This window comes from Streptopelia decaocto, assembly GCF_964273445.1.
Source record: "Streptopelia decaocto genome assembly, chromosome: 18".
Lineage (NCBI taxonomy): Eukaryota > Metazoa > Chordata > Aves > Columbiformes > Columbidae > Streptopelia > Streptopelia decaocto.
In genome coordinates, this window is record NC_138673.1 from 6,093,247 (window position 1) to 6,120,342 (window position 27,096).

At 46.0% G+C, this 27,096-nt stretch overlaps 1 protein-coding gene across 1 annotated transcript; it reads left to right on the forward strand.

Moving 5' to 3' along the window:
• The first annotated feature begins 484 nt into the window (after positions 1-484).
• On the forward strand, positions 485-17,586 carry TMEM248 (transmembrane protein 248). Its single transcript, XM_082068797.1, has 7 exons — positions 485-819; positions 10,077-10,251; positions 10,915-11,200; positions 12,461-12,611; positions 13,367-13,550; positions 14,022-14,165; positions 14,928-17,586. Exons 2-7 carry the CDS (start codon positions 10,093-10,095, stop codon positions 14,946-14,948), a joined length of 945 nt encoding a protein of 314 aa, XP_081924923.1. The 5' UTR covers positions 485-819; positions 10,077-10,092; the 3' UTR covers positions 14,949-17,586.
• Positions 17,587-27,096: the final 9,510 nt, after the last annotated feature.

Below are 27,096 nucleotides of genomic sequence, written 5' to 3' on the forward strand. Positions count from 1 at the left end.
ATGGGTTTCCGGACCCCGTGGAACGAACTGGGAGCAGCTCTCACGGGAACCTGCGTTGTAGTGTCGGGGTAACCAGGCTCCCGTAAGATTTCGTCTATATTTTATTAAGCAAATGACCTTTCTGTAGGTAAAACAGGTAAATAGTTTTGTCTCGCTTCAACGTCAGGCAGTTCGGTTGCCCCAGTAACAACTGCGGAGTGTTTAAAAATTCAGCCTGGGCAAGGCGTGTTTGGCATTGGACGCTTTATTATTTTAATGTTTTGGGTAATTTTAATTGAAAAGGGGGCGGCGGGAAGAGGGGTTGGGAAGTGCCGGTGCTGCACCCCCGGCATGAGGACACAACGAGGGCGGGGCGAGCCCTGAGCGCTTCTCAGACCGTGAGCGGCCGCCTCCGAGCCCGTTCCCGGTGCGGCAGCGAGCTCGGCCGGCCGGCGGGGCCGAAGCGGCGCCCCCTCCGCCGCCACCGGGGCCGCTGTGGCCCCCGGCTCGCTGTGGCTCCGCCCGCGGGCGGGGGCCGGGCCGCGCGTCAGCTGGCGCCGCCGCAATTTTGTCCCCCCCGCGCCACCGTCCGCACGGCCCGGCCCGCGTGAGAGGTTACGGCTGCGTCCCCGGAAGCGGCGGAGGAGGCGGGTGTCCGGGCAGCGGCGCCGGCAGCGGCCTCCGCACCGCCCGCCCCCCGGCATGTCCCCGTAGCCCCGCCAGGGCAGGACGATGGTGCAGAGCCCGCCCGCACGGCAGCCCCGCCGCCTCTGAGCCCCGCCGCCGCCTCCGGGCCTCCACCCGCCCGGCCCGGGGGCCTCTTCCCCGCTTCAGGCGCTGGTAAGATGGGGCCGGGGGGCGCTCCGGGTTGCGGGTCCGTCCCGGCCGGATCCCGCCGGCGGGGCGCTGGGTTGCTCCGGTGCCGGGTGTGTAAGGGGGAAAGCGCCGTGGAGCTGCCGCGGCCCCGGCCCGTTGCGGGGCGGAGCGGCTGAGCCGGGCTTTGCTGCGGTGTGCGGGTCGGCAGGGGCTGCTCGGGCTCGGCTGGTGCAATTTAGTGGTAATTTTACTTTATTATTGGCTAATACAATATTTTGAAAGGCTGTTAGCTTGAACTGTGTGTGTGTGGCATCGTATCAGGGCAAAATAGAGTATTTCTGGTAGCAGTAATTTCAGTTTCAAAATAGCTTCTGAATACTGATTCCTTCTTTTCTTTTTTTTAATCTGTTCACTACATATCCATATTCTATCGCCTTCTGCTTTTTTTTTTTTTTTTATTTAACTTACATCTAAAGACGCTATAACGTTTTTAATAATAAATTTTGGGGTTTATCGCGACTAGAGCGTGGCTGCTAGAAACCTGACGTTAAATTCGAACCGTGTATCGCAATCGCAGCTGTGGACACCCTGGGAAACATTCCTGCCTGGCAAGGGACAGACACAACCATTGCAGCACAACTGCTGCTTGGCTGTTTTTTCCTCTTTGTTTGTTTTTTAAGGGCTTGTCTTTGGGGAAATTTATTTGCATGATTAGCGCTAGCGTATAATTGTATGGGTAAATTTGCCCTGTTAGACAAGCCTTGAGATAAGAATTCATTGAGGATGAATATCCTCATCGAACTTCTGAGAAGTTTTGTAGTTGGAAGCGCATCATGAGATGAAAGCCTATCTTGGCTGGGCCGATCTTTTGTGGTAAATCATTAGTGCGTTTTTATTAGTGGCTGAGTGATAGGAAACACGGACTAAACCTTTTGCTTCTAGGTTGGACGTACAAAACGGTTCTGGGTTCATCTAGTGAGCTGCTGCCACTTCCATCCACCCGCTTTTCCTCTGGGAATAAGCTGATGGCTGAAATCCAGTGTCTGATCAGTAGGTGTTCACAAGGGGAGGCGACAACTTTTGTAGGCAGCCTGAGCAGAGAGAATATTGAATTGTCCCTGCCAGACGGATGCTCTTTGACCTTAGATTTAGTCCCATCAAAGAGGATTTAGGACCTGAGTAGCTTTTTTACCTCCTGTGATTTGAGGAGTGGCTCGGGGCCGGTGGAATGCGATTCTTCTTTCCCACTTGAAAGACAAGAACTTGAAATGCTGCCTGATAATACAAAGTAGACAGTGTGCTGGGTCATGGAGAGGAGCATCTGAAGGCACAGACAGAGCTCGGTGTCCTTGTCCCCTGGCAAGAAGCAGGAGGCTGGCACGTCCGTCACCCCTGGCCGTATGTTCCTACATCTTTATTGTTTTATTGAACAGCATATATATATATATAATAATTTTTTTTTTTTTTTTAGAAATAAAGTTGTTCTATTAACTGACCCCTAAACTAAGTATTAATGAAACTCGTTGGCGTCAGCATTTCTTTGCTTTTCCCAAAACTCCCCTTGCCAACAGCACGTCTGTGTTGAGGGTTCCATTTTCTGGAGAAGAACACTCTGACCTGTGAATAAAGCTGGTTCCCAGGGCTCTGAACCCAGGTTTTGATTCGGAAGAAAACTTATGTATGCCTGGGCATGTTGGGTTTTGTTATTTATCTGTAAAACGGAGACACCACTTACCTATGTGAGTTTGGGCTGAGTAAATTAAAGTCCTATTTCTTTTGACCCATGGGGGTGAAGTGTAGAGATGTGGTAATATTATTGCCAGATCCTTGATATTTCACTTATTGCCCTGGTCCTGTACTTCAGCCACTGTGGCTGCTGTTTGATTTTCTCTGTCACTGGCACCCGCTGGCTGTTTTCCTCCTCTCACAGCCAGCGTTGTGTTCTTTCTACATCCACAACTCTTATTTTGCCGTTTTATCCAAAGCTGCCATTTCCTCAACGCGTCGCATTTTCTGCTTGTGATTCACGCCGTGTCTGCGTCTGGGTCGCCTCACCGTTCTCATTACAAGCAATAGTTGCCATTGCAAACAGTCTGAAGAGCCTTTTTTTGTGGCATTTTTCTGCACTTACACAGCTGAATTCTGTACCGCGTTCCTTAATGAAGTCAACGATTAACCTTAAATTGGTTACTAAGCCAGTTTCTGATTATTAAACTGTTACTGAGACTTTTCAGACTTGTTGAGTAAAGCCTTTCTGTGAACTGCATTTGTTTGGCTGTTGTTGGTAACAATCTATGCAGAATTTGGTTTCTCATGGTGCTTCAACAAGTCCTATAAAACCAAATCATTTTACTTTTGCCTTCCTCTCCCAGGCTCTCACGCTAATCCGCAGTAACCAGAATAGCATCTTTTAATACAACTTCAGAACCTTTAATATTGTACGTTTTACTGTCGTCCGTATGATGTAGATTGTGATGTCACGTTATAAATACAACCTTGACTTGTGAAAGTTGGGAGGTTTTAAAAATGCCCAAGTGAGAACTGGTGTGTGAACGCGTGTCCTCTTTCCATGGCACAGGTTGCCTTGGCAAACAGGGCTGCAAACCATCTATTTTCAATCAGAGGTTCAGTTTCTGTTCATTTTACACCTGGGGACATTTTAAATGGTGTTTTTCACTTTTAACAACAGTCGGAATTTGGGATTTGGTGAACCAGTGAAATAAGACTTCCCTCACATCATTTGTATTTTCTGGCTTAAAACCTTTCTACCTATTTTTGGGTTTTCAATTTTTTAAAACTCTTAGCATTAAAAACAGAAGTATTTGGAACTTGTTTGCATTTGTGTGTTGGCACATGAATATCTGTTTAAATGGTAAATTTAAATCAATGTTGCTGTCACAGGACCTTGTGTTAAATCCACAGACATTTTGGACTACAACACACGTTTGTTGGGACGGGCTGTTAAGAGGCTGGTAACTTTGTTTACACAGATTGAGTAATGTCTGACCCACCAATTTTCCTTTTTTATTTTTTAACTCATCTACTTATTATTGCAAGTTCCCCATCTTTAACAAGAGTTACAACTTGAGCCTTTGAAATCCAGTATCAATTTGATCCTCAAAATTTACTATCACTCTGACCAAATTACTTCTTGTCCTTGGCTTCGTTTTGTGGGTAGAACTGAAATGTTTGCTGTTTATGTAGCTCTTGGGATGTTGAAATGCTTAATTATGCTTCGAAGTGTGTTTTGAAAGGTGAAAATAAACATTTGAAGCAAGTATAATATAATCACGATGTACCACGTTGGAAGGGACCAAAAGAATCATCTGGTGAAGCATTTTGAGTCGTTCTGTTCTTGCAAGTCCCTGGGCTCTCAGGTTTGTGTTAAAATCTGCTTCCTGACGACCCCTGTTACCTGAATTGACAGGAAGCTCAACATGAGCCAACAGTGTGCCCAGGTGGCCAAGAAGGCCAATGGGATCCTGTCCTGTATCCAAAAGAGCGTGGTCAGCAGGACAAGGGCAGTGATCCTTCCCCTGTGCTCTGCATTGGGGAGGCCACACCTGGAGTATTGTGTTCAGTTCTGGGCCCCTCAGGTCAGGAAAGAGATTGAAGTGCTGGAGCGGGTCCTGAGAACAGCAACAAGACTGGGGAAGGGACTTGAACACAAGAGCTATGGGGAGAGGCTGAGGGAGCTGGGCTTGTTTAGTCTGGAGAAGAGGAGGCTTAGAGCTGAGCTCAACACTCTCTAGAACTACCTGAAGGGCAGTTCTAGCCAGGGGGGGATTGGTCTCTTCTCCCAGGCATCAGCAATAGGACAAGGGGGCATGGGCTTCAACTCTGCCAGGGGAAATTGAGGCTGGATATTAGAAAGCAATTCTTTGCAGAGAGAGTGGTCAGGCATTGGAATGGCTGCCCAGGGAGGTGCTGGACTCACCGGCCCTGGAGGTTTTGAAACTGAGATTGGACATGGCACTTAGTGCCATGATCTAGTCAATGGACTGGAGTTGGACCAAGGGTTGGACTTTATGATCTCTGAGGTCTTTTCGAACCCAGTTGATTCTGTGAATAAAAGGAGGGAAGCATTTTTCAGCAGGAGGTGGGAGATGATGGGAGATGATTCACAATTATCTCCCACTTTGGGTACGTTCTCCTTGCACAGTCCGAGGCAGCTGCTGCACATCTGGCTGCCGATCCGGCTGGATTTGCTTGCAGTGAAGGATCCGAGGTGACGTTTCCATCAGATTTCGTCCTCCCTAAGTCCCGATTGCTTCTGTCCCCGACTCTGTGAAGGTGGTCGATGGCACTTACTGTGCATCTCTTCACTTTGTTTGAACTTAAGCCGCTGCAAATACTGGTGCCCTTTTTTTTCTCTAGATATCCTTACAGTAAAGTGAATCTTCTTATAAAATTAGTCGGAAGCCCCTCTTTTCCTCCCAACTGCATGTTTTATGATAAATATTATGTTATGAAAGATTCGAAGAAAAAATAATTGATTAGATTTCCCCAATTCCTGAAATAAATTGACTGTAAAAGCTCATGTAGTACAAACAAATAGGTCATTTGAGGGCGTGAAAGGGCAGCCTTCTGGTGAGTTTAGAAGCTTCTGTTTAATTTTGATCCTGTTTTCTTTCCCTTAGAGAAAAGAGAGGGGTTAATAATTGCTGCTGCTGTGAGAACCAGACAATCCTTTATTTTCAGTTGTAAAATTAGGTGAGGTTATTTTTGATCGGCTGGTGATATTAGATTAGAGATCCAGACATTCTTATTAACAATTAGTCTTTATAAAGCTTTTACAGACCATTTTGAATCTTTTGAACTTTAATAAGCAGCTTTGCAGTTAACACAACTGTGATCTATTTTGCTTTACTGTTTTAGGTGTTAGACATCAAGTTTGGTTTGATGAGAAGATAACCAAATTAAAGATATTTTTGGCACCTGCTACTGTTGACTGTTCTCAAATGGGAGGCACTTAAGTTGGGGATCAGCACCATTTCTTTGTTTGCATGGTATTTATGGATGGTTTGCTAGGAAAATCACAGTTCGGTTGATTTGTGTGTATGGATGTTTTTCTGGCACGCAACGTTATTTTCATTCAAAGTGGTTAACCCTGACGTGACCCTTTTCCTAACTCCCATTGTACTGCTGGTAATGAGACATCTTTGAAAACATGGTTTATAAATAAACTGAGCAGCACAGTTACGATTAAATGCTGTTATTCACAATAAGAGCTTCAGGCTTAGAAAATACGAGGTGTTGATGTGCGCTGTTGGGATGGGTTGGTTCTGTGGCTGCTCTTCCATCCCCAATTTTCTTCCTTAAGATATTTCATTGATTTTTTTTTTATTATTCCACCCCCAAAAATGTGTTTTCTCCTCTAGGCTGTGACCATCTTACATGCACAACAAGAAGGGGAAATATTTGTAAGGAAATGACATGATTATCAGCGTTCTGGTGGAACGACAGTAGTTGGCATTAAGGCAAGATACATGTTGAAATTGTCAAACATTTACTTTGATCTATAAAGAATTCTTTTTGTTTTGTTTTGGCAACAGTAATTTTATGTTTAATACCTGCTTTAGTACAGCACACTTTTTTTCCCCCTTGTTGTTAGGAATTCAGTTCGTTTGATATTAAGCCCCCAAATGGGAATTTAATACTTCTGCTATGACTCATTTCATTGACTTTTTGGTCTTTGCAATCGACTTCAAAGTTTTCCTTATTTGTAATTTACTCTTGAAAAACCCATGGGTTCAGAAGTTCCCTTTTCTAAACTCATCTACAAATCAGGAAGAATTTGAAAAGTTACTTCAAGGTTGCTCTATTTGGTTTGAGCTGTTGCGGAGGAAGATTCTCTTAAATTGTAGAATAAATGACTATTTCCTCGCTTTTTAGGTGTCTACCCAATTCTGTGTTTGCGTGAGACTCTGACACATTAACTTCTGTATTTCTGTCCTTTACCATTTTAATATTTTTAACTGGATAACATAATTTTGGGTGGTTTTGGGGCCGATTTAAGAGCACATCTCTCCTGAGCACCGTCAGCTCTAACTCTCCCCACCTCAATTACTTCTGGAGCTGGTGCCCAATGTTCCGGGCTGGCAGTTTTCATTCTCCTGTTGTGCTTGAGCTCCTCGTTAGGACGACTGTGGAGATGCTTATTGCACAAGGATTCAAAGGCTTGGCCGGGGCAGAGAGCGGCGTACAGCGCTCAGTAGAGCCGCTTTCTAAATTATTTATTTAGCTAAAAAGTGAAATCTGATCTTGCTTTCCTGACCCGCCAGGAGGTTTTAGCGTTCGGTTTCTTTTTTTAACGGTGTGAAAAAGAAACAAAAGTGATGTTCTTTAGGTTATTCATTTACACAGGGGAAGTTGTTAGTTACAACTAGAGCTGGTAGGAAAATAGCATTTGTGTTGTGTTTCTAATGGGCCCTAACAGAAAGGAGGAGTTTAAGTGTGTGGACCATTAACCAAATCCCTAAAATCTAGTGGGAATATATGTTTTGATTTACACGCACTGATCTGTTTCACAAGGTCTTGAAAAATTAGTGTTATTTAAGCACTGTATTTCAAAAAGAAGTCAGCAGTTCTTCAGGCAGTGGCGTGGAAAAACTCCTCATTCTGGTTTGCATTAACCATGTCCATGACCATGAGCCAGCACTGGGCCCTTGTGGCCAGGAAGGCCAATGGTACCTGGGGTGGGTTAGAAGGGAGTGGTCAGTAGGTCAGAGAGGTTCTCCTGCCCCTCTACTCTGCTCTGGGGAGACCACATCTGGAATATTGTGTCCAGTTCTGGGCCCCTCAGTTCCAGCAGGACAGGGAACTGCTGGAGAGAGTCCAGCGCAGGGCAACAAAGATGCTGAAGGGAGTGGAGCATCTCCCGTGTGAGGAAAGGCTGAGGGAGCTGGGGCTCTGGAGCTGGACAAGAGGAGACTGAGGGGTGACCTCATTTATGTTTACAGATGTCTAAAGGGTGAGTGTCAGGAGGATGGAGCCAGGCTCTTCTGGGTGACAACCAATGATAGGACAAGGGGTGATGGGTTCAAACTGGAACACAAGAGGTTCCACTTAAATTTGAGAAGAAACTTCTTCTCAGTGAGGGTGACAGACACTGGACCAGGCTGCCCAGGGAGGTTGTGGAGTCTCCTACTCTGGAGACATTCAAACCCACCTGGACACCTTCCTGTGTAACCTCATCTGGGTGTTCCTGCTCCATGGGGGGATTGCACTGGATGAGCTTTCGAGGTCCCTTCCAATCCCTGACATTCTGTGATTCTGTTATTCTGTGTCCATTTGCTATTTTCATGTCAGCTCCGGTATTGAAATCCACAGTTGTTCTCACAGATGCTCAGAAGGCATATTACGCTTCAGAAATTGCAGCTTATAGCATTTTCTAATTGCTTTCAAAGCTGGTGAGTTATGGGAGCGTATTAAGCAACTGGCACTTAAAAGCCGTTACTCTCTTACATAAAAATATTAGTCTGAATATTTAGTATATATCTGCTTTTTGGTGCATCCAGTTTTATGGCTGATTTTAGACCCTGTGGTAAACAAGAATGCTAATGGCGCTGTTGGAAGCCCCCATACGAAGGGATCCCAGCGCTGGATGTGCTGCGGGTGACACTCAGCTTTGATTAAATGCTGTAATAAAACCTTCATCCGCGATGTGATTCTCAAAAGGAAATTCAGACGGGAACACTGAATACAACTCAGCTTTCGGTTTATCTTTTGATTGTTTTCCATCTCAACACGTGTCTCCGATGTTTCTAGATGGAGTGTTGGGGGTTTTTTTAACTAGGGCTCATTTAAGAGATTTGCTGCCGGAGACAAGATGGGAGGTAAGACACACAGAGATGTGGATTGAAGCCAGCGTGGTCCTCACCCACACCAGCTCTCCCTTTCCATCCTGTTCCCGCCTTCTCCCAACACCTTCCCTGGCTTGTCTGGCCATAGCACAGCTGGTCTGGGATAAATATAGAAATTCTGGTGAGGTACATATTTATCATCACCTTTTCTTCTCCTGCTCTCCATCCTTCCTCCTCACTCCGCTTGCCGCTCTCAGCCACACTCTGTGTTGTAAAGAGGCATTTGCAGCACCCAATTGTTCTTGCTGATAAAAAGTTGCTGGCTTTCCTCTTCTTTGCAAAGTGGATGAAAATTGGTTGATGGTGCAAAGTAGTAAACCCAGGACATGATCCTGTGCTCTGGAGTGAGCCCTGTTTCAGCACATTTCACCCAGGAGAAGCAAGGAGGTGTGAGGAGGAGACCGGAACGCACACCTCGGTGTTGGGTTATTGCCACAGTATCTGCGGTCTCTTCTCAGTGAGTTGAATTTTCCCCTTTCTGGAGTAGTTTTGCAGGTTTTGTCAATATTCCTTCTGTTAAGAATAACATTTCTGCCAGTGAAATCTCAAGTACGCACAAGGAAGTTGTGATCGTCGTACATTGTGGGATCTGAAAAAGGCTTTGTCTGAAAGCTCCTCCTTTTCCCTGTTTCCTTTACGTTGTAATTCAGTAAACTTAGTCTGGGTCTTTGTGCTCTGCAAATGAAAATTCAGAAGGGGAATCAGACAAAGTGTTTTAGGCAAAAATTGATGATTCAGTAGGTTTCCTCATAAGGTCATTTCTTTGTTTACAGACTCTAGCAAAAGTTCTCTAGGTCCTGCAAGAATCAAATAAAGAAAGGAGTCTTCCAGCCTCCACCATAATGCAGTTATTTGGTGTTTCTGACCACAGGATTCCTGATGCAGAAGTATAAAATGATGCAGCCTGCTTTTTGGACCCCGTTTTGAAGGGCTGGTCCTTCCCCTAGGGATGGGGAAAAGGGATCTTTGAGGCTTCAGCCTCAGTTTTGGAAGCATATGCTGGGATGTACAAAGTTTGATGTGTTACAACTCCATCCGCACCATAATTTGGTGAATTAAAATATTACTGGAATAAGCGTGTACCAGTGTATATTCTGCCTAGGTGTGTGGGGAAGGAAAAGAGCTGGTTCTATTGCTCCTCAGCAATATTTGAGTGTGCTGGAAGTTGTCCTCATTTCTTAAAATCTGCTCCCAGCTGGCAGTTGCAGGTGCTGAGAAGGTGAAGTCAAGCGTGTTTTGATTTGTGCTTTATTGAAGGCATACTGTGTTCAGTGAACAGCACAGAGTCGTGTAATTGAATCTCATTGTGGTATGTGATTCCATTTTTTGGTTGTCAAGCTTTCACCTTATGTGATCCACCAACCCCCTGTGACACACACAGCCCAGTCACTCTCTTCTGATATTCTGTGTTTTCAGGTGAACAATCAGAATAATGTTCAACATAAACCTGTTGGAGAACCTGAAGGTTTACATCAGCAGTCGACCTCCGCTTGTGGTCTTTATGATCAGTGTAAGCGCTATGGCAATAGCTTTTCTGACACTGGGTTATTTCTTCAAAATCAAGGAGATCAAGTCACCAGAAATGACAGAGGTAGGTACAGAAAGTTCCTGAGCTAAATAGTGGGAGTACTAATTTGAAAAACATGCCTAAAACTAATGAGTTGGGTATTTTTCCGCTTAACAACCCTCTCATGGGAGTGTGCAGAGTCTTAGGGGAGTTTGTCTTCATTTATATTTGCCTCTGATTTAATAAGGAAAGAGGCTGTTGGTGTGAATGTTCTAATAGTCTTTTTTTAGTGTGAAGATGAGGCCAAATCTTCTGACGTGGCTCTTCCCTCCTGTGGCCTTTCTGTTTCTCGTTCTGTTGTGCCAGCTTGTTTGTGACACTTGTGATCTCCTCTAGCACTATTGTGCAATGAGGGGAACCTTGCTGGAAACCGCTCATGCCATGAATGTGGTGAGAATGCACCAGTGAGTCTCTTCCTTCCGTAGTTTAAAGGATATTCTGCTATTCTGCTGTGCTGAGCGCCGCTCAGGCCGCGCCTGCGATTTAGCACATTGAGCTTTTGTAAACAACTTGCCCGGTTGTTGAGATGGTCGTGGTGGGATTTGTCCTTGCTTTGTGAGCCACGTGGTTTTGGTGAAATGGCCTGGGACTGCGGGATGGTACGTACCGAGGTCTGCGCTGCTCTAGGGACCCGGCAGCCAACGGTGAATTCGCTAATCTGGTTGAAATCTTCACGTTTGTTTTAAGGACTGGAATACTTTCCTCCTGAGGTTTAATGATTTGGACTTCTGTATATCCGAGAATGAAACCTTAAAGCATCTCATCAACGATACCACGACTCCGGAAAGCACCGTGACCAGCGGGCAGGCGAGATCTTCCACGCAGTCTCCGCAGACTCTCGAGGACTCTGGCCCCATCAACATCTCCGTTACCATCACCTTGACGCTGGACCCGCTGCGGCCGTTTGGCGGATACTCTCGCAATGTCACACATCTAAGTTCCACAATTTTTGGCCACCAGATTGGGCTCTCAGGTACGGAAGAAATGACCTTTGTCAATGTGAATGAAAGCTATATAATTAATCAGAAACTCTCCAGCTTATTATTGGCAAGATAAATCTTTTACTTAAAACATACGTGTGTTTCCAGATTTGTAGTGAGTATATTCCTATATAAAACTCGAAGAAACTTTTTCCTGCGTTCGGAATGGAAAAGAGCCTGCGAGTTTGCCAAGATTAGGTTTTGCAGTTCTAAATGATCAACCTAATGACAATGGAAGGTAATTTTTAAGCCAACAAAGTTCCAAGCAGCAAAAGCTTCTACAGTGACCATCCTCAGTTTGATCTTGATACATCTTCAAGTCATTAACTCACATTTTAGAGGTATTAGTGTATATATAATACATTAGAGATCAAGGAGCATGTTGTCTAAAAATATAGAATTTATCTCAAGTCTGTACATGAATGAGCTTTAATATCAGAAACAGCAAGAAATAAGGTGGTTACGCTTTCTGTGGTGTGAAGTGACTGATGTGCTGTGTGGCTGCCCTGAGAGTAAGTTTTGACAGGAGATTGTAGAAAATTAATAGAAATTGATAATAGGAGCTCATTGAATTTTAGTTTTTAGCCAGGGCTGCATTTTATAATGCCTGAAGGTGTCTTGAACCTCCTGTGATGAGACATTTGCCATAGCTGTAAATCTGTATTACTGTATTTTGTGTTGTTGTTATTATGTTACTGCTTTAAAAGCTACCAAATGCAAGTTCCATTTCCAGTAGCCTGGATATATTTTCTCTGTTAATATATCCACATGGAGTTAACATACACTACTTAATCTGCAGTTCAATATCTGCTGGCACCTTTTTGTCTACATAAATATCTCCAATTTGAAAAGTAAGTGTTGGAAGAAGCAGCTGTGGAACCAAGTCTTTAGAAGGCTAAAGGTCTGTGATTTTACTTTGTAATGAGGTTCTCTGAACACACATGAGTTCACTTATAAATAGTGAGTTTTTAATTTCTGAAAGGAGCCTCATGACCCCACTTTTTGTGGGGGCAGGAGAGATTAGGAAGACCAACAGCTGGGTTTTTGTGGTTTGTTGGTTTTGGTTTAGTTTGGGTTTTTTTAAAACTTTCTTTTTCCTCTCTTTGTTGATAGCAAAGATCCTGGATGGCTTCAAAGGGACAGAGTCAGGGTTATGGTTACTGTCTTAGTTGTTTCCATGTTGTCCTTATCCTAGTGATTGTTGCTCAGATACTTTTGTGAACCAAACCCAGCTTTCCTTCTCTTTCTCAAAGGCAGAGAATCCCACGAGGAGATCAATATCACGTTCACCCTTCCGGCTGCCTGGAATTCCGATGACTGTGTCCTGCACGGCCACTGCGAGCAGGTTGTGTTCACCACCTGCATGACCATCACAGCAGCCAGCAACGTGTTTCCCGTCACAGTGTAAGTGCATTTGAAACACTCCATCACAGGCTGGTTAATAGGTGATTCATTCCTCAGCTGTTCTCTGAGGTGGTTACTTCCTGATGAAAATTATTGACTGTGGAAGTTTATGTACCCACCTTCCTTTCCCCACAGGAAGAACCCTGGCTTGAGACTTTTGCTGGCTTTTAGCAACACGGCATTTTTCTCTGGATTTTTCTGGTCCTTACCTGCATTTCAGCATGTTACCTGTGATTTTAAACTGCCCTCAGAACAAAAGAATCTGTGAATATTTAGGACAGATACCCTATAATTTAATTTCCCTACTTTGTGTGAGAGCCAAGGCTTGACACTAAGGTTCTTATTCTCTTCCCTGCTGAGAGATCAGCATAAGCCAAATGCTGCTTTGCTACCGTCACCCAGCAGGTACAGACCTCTGATCAAAACAGCTTCCCTTTGTCTTTAGATTCTCTGCCACTATTCAACACACCCTGGAGAACCACCAGATAGATTCACATGACGTCTGAAGCCTTATGAAAACCAGTGTTTTCCTAATTAAGCTGTGCGGTGTTGACTTACTGGCAAAACATGTAATTAAATCTAATCATAGTATAGGAATCATATGGTTTCTATACACTCTTTTGGTTAAGCTTTGTTTTTTGTAGTTGTTTTTGGAATGTCCAAAACCAAACTGTGTTTTACGCTGTTCTAAAAGTTTGCCTTACTGAACATAGAGAACCGCAATTAGGGTGCTAATTATTTCTGTTTTTCTGCAGTCAGCCACCACACTGTGTTCCTGAAACATACAGCAACGCTACGCTGTGGTACAAGATCTTTACCACCGCAAGGGACTCTAATACAAAATATGCACAAGACTATAACCCTTTCTGGTGTTACAAAGGAGCAATTGGAAAAGTGTATCATGCTTTAAACCCCAAACTCACTGTTATAGTTCCAGATGTAAGTGCCATGGTGGTTTTATATGTTATGTTGGATAAGCGCTTAGCTCTGTTTTAATTGACTGTGGTTCTGTTTGTGTCCTAAAATAGTCGTATTCAGTGCTGGTTTATTATGTAGTGCAAGGGTTGAGACAGAGTTGGAAACGCTTTACCCCCGGTGGGCACGATGGTCTTCCTGTAATCTCCACGTGCCTCACAGCTTTTAATAACTCACATTTATATCCTGAAATCATTTGACAAAAGACACTGTCAGTACATGGGAAGAGATCTCCCGTGCAGATTTTTAACGGGAGGAACATTTGGCCTCTTTATGTGCCGCAATTAGGAATCACTTTCATTACTGTGCCAGCTGCGTAATGGGGAGAAAGTTGATTCATGAAGTAATTTCTGTGCTGATCTGATAGTTATTGCTTTAATATAAAATGCCAACTAACGGTGCATTGTCAATAAATGGTTTTAATTTTCTGTGCAGGATGATCGCTCTCTTATAAACCTGCATCTCATGCATACCAGTTACTTTCTTTTTGTGATGGTGATTACAATGTTCTGCTATGCAGTTATTAAAGGCAGACCAAGCAAACTGAGGCAAAGCAATACAGAATTCTGCTCTGAAAAGGTGAGTCTGTGTAATAACAAAATATTGACTCTGATAAGAAAACATAGAAAACCTCCTTTTTTACATAGTACAGACTGTTCTTTCTTATCTCCGGGGGTGTAGGTTTAATTCCTTTTCAAAGAGACATGGGTGTTTCATTGTGGACAGTACAGATGGGTGCTACAAAATACATGTATGGGCTTAGTAGATCCTCAGATTTCTTGGAACTGGATTGTTGCAGTTCAGTAAGTGCTATAATGCAGCTGTTCTACCCTGATTCTGATGTTACTTGTGCTGTTTGTATGAAGCATTGAATAGATAGCATTGAGTAGTTTTATTTGTCTTTTATCACAACAGACTGAAAACTTTGAGTAAAGCGTGGTACGTAGTTCTAATAGTTGTTAATCGGAATTAAATGAAAACAATGACAAAGCTACTGAAACAGTCAATATTCAACACTGCATTGGAGACCTGCACTTTTCTTGAAGGATTAAATGTGAATATGCTTAATTGTGAAGTAGGAAGCTAACGTTGGCACCTTTTGATATTAATGATATTTTGTAGTATAAGCTGTTTTGGTTTCTTGTGTGGTGTTTGTTTTTTAAAAACTGATTATGCTGAGTACAAACCACCTTCAGACTGACTTTGATTTCCTTTCCAAGTCAGACTTTTCAAGGCTCTTTGGAAAGGCAAGGACAGATCTGCCAGCTGGGTGGAGATCAGGAATATCACCGTTACAGCATGAAGAATCTGACTTTAATTAAATGTTTTCTTTTTCTTTAGGTTGCTTTGTCAGAAGCATAATCCACCCTCTCCTTGACTGAGAATGACTGAGAACCGTAATCATTGCCTGCTGAACCCAGAATGGGTCTTAACACTCTGTGAATACATTATCTTGCAATGTTGGTTTATTCCAACCAAAGACATTTCAAGTGCCTGTAATTGATTTGTACATATTTATAAAGGTATATTCAGAATAGGTCAGGTGATGCACTTGTTCCGCATCGTAGTGCGGCCGGAAACTTTCAGTCTTTACCTGTGGACATAGCCGAATGTTTGTGTAGATATGTTTAGTGATATGGCTACATATAGTCAGAGCAAGATATTTTTGTCTAGCTGCATCTGGGCAGGTTAAGATGCCTTTGCAAGTGTCTCAAACGAACCAACAGGTTTTTGTTTTTTGCCCAATGATATGTACAGTGTGTTTGAAACAGTATGCACCTTTGATATAATGTCGCATTTCCAAAGCCACCAATCTACTACATTAATTAAATGTGTGTTTGCGTGGCCTGATACTTTCTTCCATTTGTTCCTTGCTTGCAAGAAAAAATATCAACATTTTAGATTTGTTTTTGAAAAAGAAATACTTATACACATTTTAATAGTGCTGTATTTAGGACAAACTTGTGCTTTTATTCATAGTAAAAAAAAAAAAAATGAGTGAAGTCCCATCTTAAAATGTTTCTTATTGAAAAGTGCTAAGTTGGATTTTTATTTTATTTAAATTTCATTTGGCTTGCTGAGTGCTGGAGGATCAGCAGAGACTGTCTGGAGCGTGTTCCGCTTGGCCTCCCCCCCGCAGCCCTCACACCAGGACTGTGTGAGCAGCTTGCTCTAAACTCCTTTTCTTTTCTAGAAAGTGAAGCTTAATCAAAAGCTGTATTGTATGAGCAGTCTGTCGGGGCTCTGCACAGCCTTGGGGCAAGTGCAAATAACGAAAGGAAAGCCCGTAGTGTGTTACAGAGCTTCGTGTTGGGACTCTGTCCATCTCTGAAGGGCAGCGGGAAGTGGGACTGACTTGCTTGGCTTTGTCCCGTTGCCAGCGAACGCTGCCCGCTCGGGGAGAGCGGCAAGGAGAGCGCTGGGGCTGCTGCGATAAGGTCAGAGACACCCCACAGTAAAACACACGCTGTTCTCTGCGTCCATTCTTAACTTCGTGCTCTTGTTCTGTGCATTTCTCCCTTTCTCATTCTGGCTTTTGCTGTTTCTTTCTGGTTTTTTATTGAGTAGCCTCAATTGTCCCGAGTCAGGGTTTTCCTGCAGACTTACCCACCACCGCTTTTAAAATCTCACTGATTGCCTTAATTGACCTTTCATCTTTCAGCTTTCTTGTCAGAAACTGTAGGTCTGCACACACACACAAATGCTTTCTCCCCTTCCTCCTTTCGCTCCAAACTACACAAAAGAAGGAACTCAAGTCAAAATCTCACAGTCTCGATTATGCTGGCCTAAAATTCTTAGTTTATTATCCGTAGGCACTATTGAATGGTACCCTACTGGTCTGTATGTACGGGACTTCAGTAAGTTCACGAGTCTTCAGTGTATTGAAGCAAAGTAGTCGCACTTTTCTTCAGAACATGTTTCCTTTATAGAATTTCGGTTACTTAAGTGGTGTTAACTAACATGCATTTTTCTCCAGGGATGTTAAGGCAAAGTTTTAGAGGTGGCCGAGTTTGAAGTTTAGGGATAAAACGAAGCTTCCAGTGTTCTCCTGTTGCTGCTCCGGGCTAATCCAGCTTCGCCCAATGAATCGGTGAAGTCAAAACAGGTAGACGGCTCCTCATGAAAACTGTCCGAGCTGTTCCTAATGCACCTACCCAGCCTTGTGCATTAATGCTGACTTACAGAGTTCCCTACGAGGGTGGCTTGACCTGGGGACCAAAGGCAGGAATAGAAAGCAAATTGGGGTGGCGTTGCAAATTCTGGAAATACCTAAAAAACACCCAACATAACGCAACCCCTTTAAAAAAGCAAACCCGCGTCCTTTCCGTTTCAATCAAATCAAACTCCGAATGTTCTAATTAAAATTTAGTTAAAATCTGGTTTTGCTATTTGGTAATTCAAGGAGCCTGCTTTGCGATTTATCGCCCGCCGTATTGAAGTACCCAGAAATACTAAGATTGCAACACGCAAATGCAAAAGAGAAGATGTTGGAGTTGTGTTTTTTGGCCTTAGTTTCCCCTTGGCAGCCCGTGTTGCAGCGCAGAGGGAAGCGCGTCCGTCGGCCTGGAACGCTGCAGTGCTGAGCAGCATCGGCTTGTTCTGGGCGCAGTCTACACAAGTTAAATGCAGCCAAACAGAAGAGTAAAAACTTAAAGTTCAGATCATATTGATCTTTCCTTTTTTGTTTTCTTTTTCTTTTTAACTATGACTTGAATCAGTTTTGATTCTATTTGTACGTGTTTTCTTGTTCTTAGAAAGCTGCCATTTTCTTTTGCGTTTTTCTTTGCCATGACATAGAAAATCTGAGCCTTGGTTTTTCAACCCTCTGCAGGTGATTGTAGGGTTAAGATGGCTTGTTTGTTTTGTTTTGTTCTTACATTTCACTTGTCTTGTTGCATGATGGTTAATAGCTGATTTGGAAATGACATTTCTCTCCTAGATTAATTTTGTGTTTGTAAGATGTGCATATTGCTTTGCAGAATAAAAAAGGTCAAGTTTATTCTGTTGTCTTTGTTTCTCCTGCCCTGTTGCTGTGGAGGTTTCCTAAATCATTAATCTTATATGGACCATGGGAGGAGATAAGTGGAAGTCCACAGTAGATTGGGATTCTCAACCCTTTGTGTGCATGTGGTGCAATGAGCACCTTTTTGTATTATTATTGTGTAGGGAATGTGGCTGGTGCCTGTCATATGAAATGCAGAATTTGTCACCTAGACCCATGTCTCCGGTTGCTTTTCCTTGATGACGATCGTGCCTCCCACTGCCTCCTCGCTACAGGTGCCGTGTAAAGGACTCGGCTGAACCAGGACCAGACGCTGAGTGTGTCAGAATCGCCCGGAGTTGGTTGGAGAACGTATAGGGATGGCTGTTGAAATGAAGATAATATGACCTGTTAAATTCTAGCTCCAGTTACTGGGCAGCTGGAGCAACTTAACACCTGCATGTTTTTGATGCTGGAGTAAGAAAAACATAACTTTGGTTTGCTTTTGGAAGCTCGTTAAGAGCTTGGCGCTGTGTATCTGACAAGTGCACGGCAGCCAACCCGTCTTACTTCTCTAAAACACAGAGTTTGAAGCATCCAAATAGCGCCTGTTCGGATCTGCTGGCGAATGTGAGCGTTGTTTGAAAGCAAACCTGTGACATCATTTTATCATTTGTACTGGTGCGAAGGACTCTTTAAGAATTAGTAGAAAACACTTAATAGAGGTGTTTTTTGCGAATCCCCTTGTTATGGCTCCAGGAACCTGGCTGGTTCTGAAATGTCCGTCCTGAAGGAGCTTTGAGCCCCGTGTTGGCGTGGTCTCAGCTTTGAGGAGTCTGTCCCTCAGCCAGCCAAGAGGAAGAGAAAGGCAGTCGGACACGTATTCACTTGTTTTCTGTTAAACAAACTCTCTTTCTTAACTCGAGCAGCCGCTATTTGGCAAATACACAACTTTGTTTAATGAGTTCTATAGAAGCGCAACTTCCTTGAAGAAAATCCTGGTGTTATAGCTCTTGTTGCGTAGAGTTACACTTGAGTAAACTTACAGGAGGATCTCCGGTGAGTTCCCACTGGGGAAAAAGAACTCGGTGAACCAATACGTGATTCAATCCATTTTGTTCTAGAGTTAAAGGTGAGCAAACTGCTGCCTGGAATATTTCCCAAGCGTCTTAATATAGGAAAAGTCTTGCTGTAATTTAGTGCCATAGCCTTAAGTCAGGTTCTTTCAAGGCTCCCTCCTGGCTCTTGATAACATGAGCAGCTTAAACCTGGGTGTTTTACACAGGTGGTACAACGGGGAGGTGGGGAAAAGGCTTTTTTGCTGATATTTCCAGGTGCTGGAAGGTTGGAAGGGTGGGGTGAGCAGAAGGAATTCATTGATAACACTGCAATCAGGCTGTTTGCTCATAATGATGGTGTTTGTTAACAAACTAAAATAAGAGCAATGAAAAATTAAGCTTGCTCATCTGGAAAAAACGCACGTGCTGTGTTTGCAATCAGATTACACCTGATGGTAGCAGGCTGCTCCAGATTGGGATGCGAAGTACCATCTGCCGTCAGCGATGGCGTTTCTTTAATCGGGTGCTTTGTGCCAAATATTTTGGTATTACGTGAAAGTATTGCTGCAAATGAGGAACAGCATCTGTCTGCCAGCAGCGCCGTCTCTCTGCAAGCAAATTGCTTTAGCCCTTTGAAAATGGAGAGTTTCAGAGGAACGTTCTCAGAATTTTTGCGTGAATGAGTGTGCTGGCAGCCGCTGAAATTTGGACTGTAAATTCTCCTTTTCCCTCCAGCTCTAATCAAAATTTTGCTAGTGATGAATTCCCTGCTAGAGAGAGAAAATACAGCTGTAGCTAAGCCCACGTTGCTGTTAAACTCTTGCGCCTTGTGCTGTTAACCAGCTACTCGGTGACTTTCCAGCTTTTGATTTCTGAGCTCCACAAACATCCTCCTTGAGGATCCCCGAGAAGCTGCACGCACAAAGGTTCCTTTGTGGCATCTGTTATCTGGGTATTTTTTTTCTGTTGGCTCATGCCAACTTTTCGGGGACTGACCTTGAGGTCTCTGTTAACCCTGGGTTGAAAACAACTCTGCTGAATGAACGGCAGCCATGCTGGGTCTGGACCTTGTTTTGGTGCCCCCGCCGGCTCTCGGCAGACCTGGCTTCCCTGCTCTGCCTGGCTGGGTGACTTGTCAACTTGCGTTGCGTTTGTAGGTCTCAGTTTCTGCTTTATAAAGGGCTTTTACAGCTCTGCTGTGCGCTGTGACCTTTGCTGATAGAAGGAATTTATCCTCAGCTAGAAACTGCATCTGATTGTCTGATGGCTTCAGGGAGGGGGAGGTTGCATCTCAGCCCGCAAGGCTTCCTAGCAGAACCTATATTCCCTATTTACCTTTTGAGCATAGTTTCTTTATAGGGTGTTCAAATAACAATGGAGGACCTAAGCATAGATTTCCTTGTGCCATCTCTATTGTTAACTCCTGGCAACATGATGCTTGCACCTCAGTGAAATAACAACAGAAGATTTAATCTGTAGCTACAAAAAAAGGGTAGGACACTCATAGACCTAATTAATGTTTGTGCATAAAACATTTCACAATACACTATATTATGATTTATCCTTTGAAAAGATCCCTTCTGGTAATCACCTCTGTCTTGTAGCAAGAGGGGCCTTTCCAGGCAGGAGGGTGGCAATATCCTCCCTGTGGTCTTGGTGTAAATGACACTGTGGAGTTGTTTTGTCTGTGGGGAAGGTGAGAGCCCAGGAGCAACTCCAGCAAGGTGAGTGACTGAAAAACGTGTGTAAACCCAGGATGTCCTTGTAGCCATTTCACCTCAGAGCCCCACGTGAACAAAGCTGTCGTTTTCTAGCAGGCACAAGCGGCTAAGAAACACAATTTTGTGGCCTGTAGATGGGGTTGTGGCTACATGCATCTAGCAACACTTGCCACAGCTCAACACCCCCAGCAGGATTTTCACCCCAACTTTAATTCTGTTTCCCCTGGACTGTTGCCCTCTCCCTCCTTTGGCAGCAGCATTTGCTGGGCAGACGGGACTAGGTTACTGCCTGCTCTGTTGTGGAGGGCGGATTCACTATTTTGCAGAGTAACACGGACAAACAAGCTCATAAGAGCCACTGAGAGAGGTGGTTGGGCTTTGTTCTGGTATTTAGCTGGAGCAGGTTGTGAGGTGGAGCTGTGATTACCCACAGGAGATGCTCATCACCCCTGATTGCTCCTCAGCTGGGGCTGGGAGGCTGTGGTTGAACTGGGGCCGTCACAACCTGGCTGCTCCCTGTCCGCTGGGGTGACTTGTCTCCCCAGGGCACCCTGGAGAGATATTTGAGGCAGTAAATGGATGGTTTGGGTGCGATGGTTCAGTGTGATAGGAGTCGCTGCTGGGATGTGAACAGGCTGCACTGGAGCTACTGGATTCCTCCGGTCCCGGTGAGTCCTGCCCCTGGGGAGGGTTGGGGTGCGGGGCTGCAGGGGTGTCCCTTTGCTGTTGTGGGGCAGAACTGGGCTTCAGGAATCTCAGAGGGGTTTGGGGGACTGTGGTCAGTGGGCTAAGGGCTCGCTACAGGGCTCAGAGCCACGGGAGCAGCTGAACTCACACCAAACCTTTGAGCATCACCCTCCTGCAAATGTGTTTGTGCTCCTTATGGCTCGAGGAGGGACCGAACAGCTTGAAAATGAATATTTCCAAGGCAATCCTGACTCAGATCAGAGCTAGTACAGGAGACCTGAGAGAGCCTAGAAACAAAGAGAAACCAAGAGCTGATCTGGGTCAGGAAAAGAAATCTGAACCTCCTGCAAGGGAATAATTTGGAGCACTGAGAGAAACAGAAAACGGTCAGCTGGGGAACGGGAGGGGGGCTGCACCCTCGGGGGGGGTTCGCAGGGTGGGCTGGAGGCCCTGAACAAGGCGAGGAGATGCTGCTGCTTTTGGGTGGCCCCGCTCTCCCCGTGGGCACCACTAGATGGCGGCAGGAGCTCAGCCTGGACCTGGTTTTGCTAGGCGGGGAGCGGAGCCCAGGACTGGGCAGAGGCGGCACCTGTGCGAGGCTGGGGATGTCTGTCCTGCGGGGGGGGTGTCGGACACACGGACCCGCTTTCTGCCTCTGATCCTGTGGGGAAAGGGCAAGAAGGGGAAAATCAACGCTGGCAAAGCTACTCAATAAATAAGCAGTAGGTAAAAGGTGTCCTGGGTCCCGTTCAGGGCACGCAGGCTGCTGAGGGATGTCTGTCTGTCTGTCTGTCCGTGCTGCCACCCTACCTGCTCGGAGCAGAGCTCAGCCAGAGCCCTTTTGGGGACTTGGGTCAGCAGCAGGAGCTTGTGGCTCTGCTTGGAGCTCTAAGGGCCCTTTTCTTAGTGAAAAGCTCCATCATGTGGACCCTGAGCACTCCTGGGGTGTCTGTGACCCCAAAGGCAGGTGGCAGCATCACTTGGTGAGCAGTCAGGGTCTGCAGCTCCTGAAGGAGTGTGAGGAGCAGTAGGGCAAAGGTCCCTCCTTCCCCTGATATCCTTGTCGGATGTTGTGGACCCCCTAAAATAGGCGAGGATTCATTTAGGAAGGGGTGGAAAATTGTTTCAAGAGCAGTGGTTCTCCAGTCCTTTGCCCTGGTGTTCCCAAGTGGTGTCTTAGTTCATGGGCTCCTTTGGGGTTTGTGCAGTGAGCTCAGCTGTAGGGGTGAAGATGGGGATTTTTCAGCAGGGTTGACTTTTATCTGTAGCTTCCAGACAAGGCCGTGCAACAGGGGCCCTGTAGGATCCCCAGGGCTGCTTTGTAGAGCTCTTAGACTGGCTTAAAGCTGCTCCTGGCTTAAAGCTGCTGGTGCTTGCTGCAGAGAAGCAGCTCCTCAATATGTTCGGTGCTGCAGAGACAGCCCGATATCTTGGCTTGGTTCAGTTCCCACAGGTCCTTCCACATTTGCAGTTGCTTGGGGAAAGTCTGGAGAATTAATTCCTTTTTCCTGGGTCTTGCTCCCAGACAGGGAAAGGGAACAGCAGGAAATTTGTAAGGAATAAATTGGGCTTGTGGCTCTCCCCCACTGAAGCCCAGCCTGGTGAGCAGAAGGCTTACTGGGCAAAGGTCAAAGCAATTAGGCGAGCCTGTTCCTGCTATCGATTAAAGAAGGTATTGAGAGGATTTTCCTTTCTCCATTGTGATAGTCATAAACTTCAGGCCCCCCTGGGTCTGATATTGGTGGTTGTCTGGCTTAATTAGAAATTAATGTCAACACTGATACCAGGAGGGAGAGGCGATGTTGCCAGGAAGATGGCTCAGACTCTTGCTGGTAGCAAGACATCAGTCTCTCTTGACCAGGACCCAGCTCCTGTGCTTAAGTTTGCTCTGAAAGACACAGGAATTAGGTACCCAGCTGTTCTTTGGAGGATTTCAGTTTTCCCTGTCTCTTATTTTAAATAAAGTCACAGTCTCCACGTTTGCCAGCCGTGGTGGATGGGGGAACTCTTCCCATTTCGCCCACCACTTTGGGTCTTGCATGAACGAATATGCTGCGAGCACGGTACCTGCTGACTGTTAGCAAGAGAGGCAAACTCCTGGCAAACCACGCTGCTCCGGGAGTAATTATTTATGACATTCCATTGTGCGTGAATAAAATGGTTTGTAGGAATACAGGAAACCTTCATTGCAGGAGTTCTCCTGCCCTGGGCACGCTGCTTGCACAAGGATGCTCCCGCATCGCTGGAGCCTGGTGTCACGGCAGCCCTTCTGCGGGGGTTCCTGTCTCCCCAGTGTTTTGTGTGCAGAAGGGATGTAGACCCATACAAAGCGGTTTTTCAGCAGAAAAGCTCCCTCTGCCAAGCGGTTGCCCGGGCATGACTGTACATGCGTAAAACAAACAAGTGGCTGTGGCGCGGGGGGAAGCCCGGACCCTGGCGCACAAGGCAGCCGTCACCTTCTCAAAGCCGGGGCACAGCTGGAGGCCAACACGGACCCCAGTGTCAATTAGAGCAGCTTGAAAGCTGCTGTGTTTGAGCTGACAGGCTGGAGGAAGGACTCCCTCGGTGTCCAGGGCTTGCTGGAGCCCAGCGCTGCCGGGGCTTGCCTGCTTTTGCTTGGTGGGAGTGTCTGAATGTACTGGGGCAGATAATGGTCCCCTGGAACGGTCGCCCTGACAAAGCCAAAATACTTAGAGAAGCACTTCCCTGTCTTTGAGAATTGGGATCTAAGCAGATCCGCTGAAAACTGGAGGGCTAAGTGTGAGCAGGGTTGACGTGCCAACTACTGCAGCATCCAGATCTTCCCCTGAGTAATTCACAGCATCGCAGCAGCAAATGGAGCTAAATTTGAGCTAAAGTTCATGGCTGCCCAATGATGAAGTCCAGGCTACCATTTCTGGATGGATGGGATGGAGAGGACGTGGTGATGCTCCCCAGGAGAAGGAACATGCCATGCAGGAAGGTGCTCGCAGCCCTGAAACCGAGGGTGAGGGGCTTTTCCCATTACCTGCCATCTGCTGCTGGCTTCTCCATTAAACTCTTGCAAGCCTTAAGTCCTTTGAGGCCTCCTGGTGCTGAGCTGGCTGCTCGGTGAGTATCTTAACTGTCAGATTAGAGCTGAGTGGTCTTTCCCCAGGTGGGGAGAGCATTAGCCCTTGGGGGCTGACAGGGATGGAACAGGTTTGGAGTTTTGCTTAAGGGCATGAGCTGCTGTGTGTGAACAAGGCTGGTGTTTAAGGTCATGGGCAACAGAAACTTGCCAAAACCAACTTTTTTGGTAGTGTTGAATCCTTCCAGGTTTATAAACTGTTATAACCAGGTTTATAACCTGTTATAACGGGGTTTATAACTTGCTTTGAGTAGCAGGTGACTTCAGAAACCTCAGTGACTTTAGAGCCACCTTGGGTGCTGGTGAGACCCATCTGCGCTCACACCTCCTTTTGTTTGCTGCTGTGCTTTGGGCAAGACAGTAACGTGTTTTCCAGCAAGAGCATCTCTCAGAGCATCTTCAGAAGCAAAGAGCATCTCAATTTGTCTACAGGCGTGGCCTGGAGGAGCTTTTAGTGCTGACGCAGCTCTGCTGTGGTGTGAAGGAGGCTGGTAAATGCAGTGGGAGCTGCTCTGGGAGTTCTCCATGTGAGTCCCATGGTGTGATGTTAGGAGGCCAAAAAGCTCATGACTCTTGCACAATGTGTCTGCTATTTCTGGCCGAATTTCCTGAGAGCTGCTTGCAGATGTTCACGTTGTTGGAAGCACGATGTGTCCAGGATCTGCTGTGTCTGTGTGGGACAGCCCAGGAGAGCGGTCAGCACCCCGCTGGGGAGGTCTCTCCGGTGGGTCTGTCTCTCCTGGGGCTTCTTAGTAACATGTATTGAGGTGCTGAAACCAGAGAGTGAATCGCTAACCTGTTCCATGTGGGAAGGGCGATCTGTGTCGTGCCAGCATGGACATCTATAAACGGAGGGAGGGCGTTTTTGAGACTGACTTAAAGAGAAACCAAAGCGATTGATTCATTTGCCTCCAAAGATACAACAGAGAAGAACCCACTCAGCAACGCCAGAAAGATAATTGAAGCCAGAAATCTCTTTGATGTCTCTGGGTTGGTTTTTGGGGTCTGTGTTTGGGGTTTCTCGCCTTGCTTATCCAGGAGTGGTGTTAATGCTGGGGGGCTGCTGGAGCGTGGGGTCCTCTGCTGTGTGGGGATGGATGGAGAGAGGGGCTGGGAAGTGCAGCGTGTCGGATGGGAGTGGGCAGGTTCATTGGTTTCATTTTTGCAGTTTGGGGACTTTTTGGGGACTGTCATAGCTTTGACAAACGTTGATACGGAGCACCCAAGTCGGGAAACCCTGCTGTGGTGTAGGGCCTGATTAGGACAATTTCTAAGTCGCGGGCAGCTCCGTGCCCTCGGCGGATGGCAGTAGCTCCATTGGGCTCTCCCTCACCCACCACAACTATTTGCTGTGACCAGTAACACCTCTCGCTTTGTACAAACCTCGCCTGTCTTGACGCCTTGGTGCCGAGGGATTGGGTTTGTGTGTATTTCTATTAAAATTAATGATGCACAATAAAAATTGTGGCGAGACTAACCGCTGTTCAGGAAGAATTGAAGACTGCTGTTCCTGGTCGGTAAATGTTTTACAGAGCTAGGGGTGCGTTCAGAGAACGCAGGCTTGAATTAGAAGCATAGTTGTGCCTCTGCAGTTGAGGGGTTTAAATTGGAAAAGAAAAAGAAATCAGCTCTCCTCTTGTGGCAAAAATATGAGCTTGGGTGAATCTGAGAGACACCCTGACCTTGGCTTCTGGACAGCACCTTGTGCTTCTGCTCCAGCCTGATCGTGCTTCGAGTCCTCAGCTGCAAAACAGAGATAAAACCTTTCTGCCCCGATGGTTGAGGAGGTAGAAAGAGCCCCAGGCTGGGACAGGATCGATGCGCTCAGCAGGGAAGAGCGTCGGTGTGAGGCTGTAGGCGGCCGTCTCGTGTCTCTGCATCGATGTTCGTTAAGTGGGAGGTTGTGTTTCGGAAGGATTTTGTGGGGGTGGCGAGGTTCGTGAGCCTCCCTGGGGTGGCCAGGGGGAAAGGCAGGCCCTGGGCTCCCCGCCGTGCCCCGGGTTACTGCTGCCGGTGCTCACCGCCCTGCGCCGCCGCTCGAATCCTAAATCAGATGTTCAGAGCCTTCTCTGCAGGAATTCAAAGCGCTCCTGGATTATTTCAACGCCGAAAGTTGTAGCGGGAGGGGAGAGTCGCAGCATTTAACTTTAATTTGATTTCTCTTTCTTCTTCTGCCTTTTAAGACTTTCAGGCCCGTAACTTTCCCTCTCACCCCCCTGGGATCCCCCCCATCACCTCCTTCTGCTCATCCCTTATCTGCAGCTGCCAGGCAGCTGCTTTGGTCCCGTCCTCGCAGCAGAAATGTGGCTGTTTCTATTGACAGCCACCTTGATAGCACAAGTGAGGACTAAAAGATACCTGGGAGTACAGGTCTCCCTGTGCTTTCAGTTTTTCCTCCTATTTATGGCCAGAGTATTCCCATACAGCAGCACGGGGAAACCCTGGGGTGTCTGTTGCCCATCCATGGGTTGACATCCCAAAGCCAGATGTGCCCCTGGGGTAACGTGTCCAAGCACAGGTTTCCTTCTGAAGGCGCCATATGGAAATCCAGACTCCATCCCCTGCAATAAGCCTTCAGAATGACTCAAAGAGACCCACGCTTGGCTTTTCCCCAGGAATTTGGTACAGGTGGGCTTAGCCTAGCATTTAGGAGCTTGTATAGTCTTACGAACTGGGGTCTAAAATGTCTAAAATGTGAACACACATTGGCAAAACTGGTATTTCAGGGGTCTGAGCCGTGGTCACAATCAACTGAAGTTCCTCTGAAGAGCTTTGGCTCTTCTTCCCTGATGGGGTTGTAATATCCCAAGTCAACAAAGAAGAGACGGGGAACATTTAGTGCAAGATCTGAGACAGTTGGGTCTTGGGATGTCTCATCCTTGCCTCTAAATAGCAATACTCCCTTGGCTCTCCAAGATTTAACACTCATCTTCTTACCATGGAAAATAAGCTC

What these genes read in the sequence shown, in the direction of transcription:
- TMEM248 (XM_082068797.1), top strand. Translation starts at nt 10,093, where the DNA reads ATGTTCAACATAAACCTGTTGGAGAACCTGAAGGTTTACATCAGCAGT. An exon ending in AGTCACCAGAAATGACAGAG is followed by an intron (nt 10,252 to 10,914) that starts GTAGGTACAGAA and finishes GTTTGTTTTAAG; the next exon opens with GACTGGAATACTTTCCTCCT. An exon ending in CCACCAGATTGGGCTCTCAG is followed by an intron (nt 11,201 to 12,460) that starts GTACGGAAGAAA and finishes TCTTTCTCAAAG; the next exon opens with GCAGAGAATCCCACGAGGAG.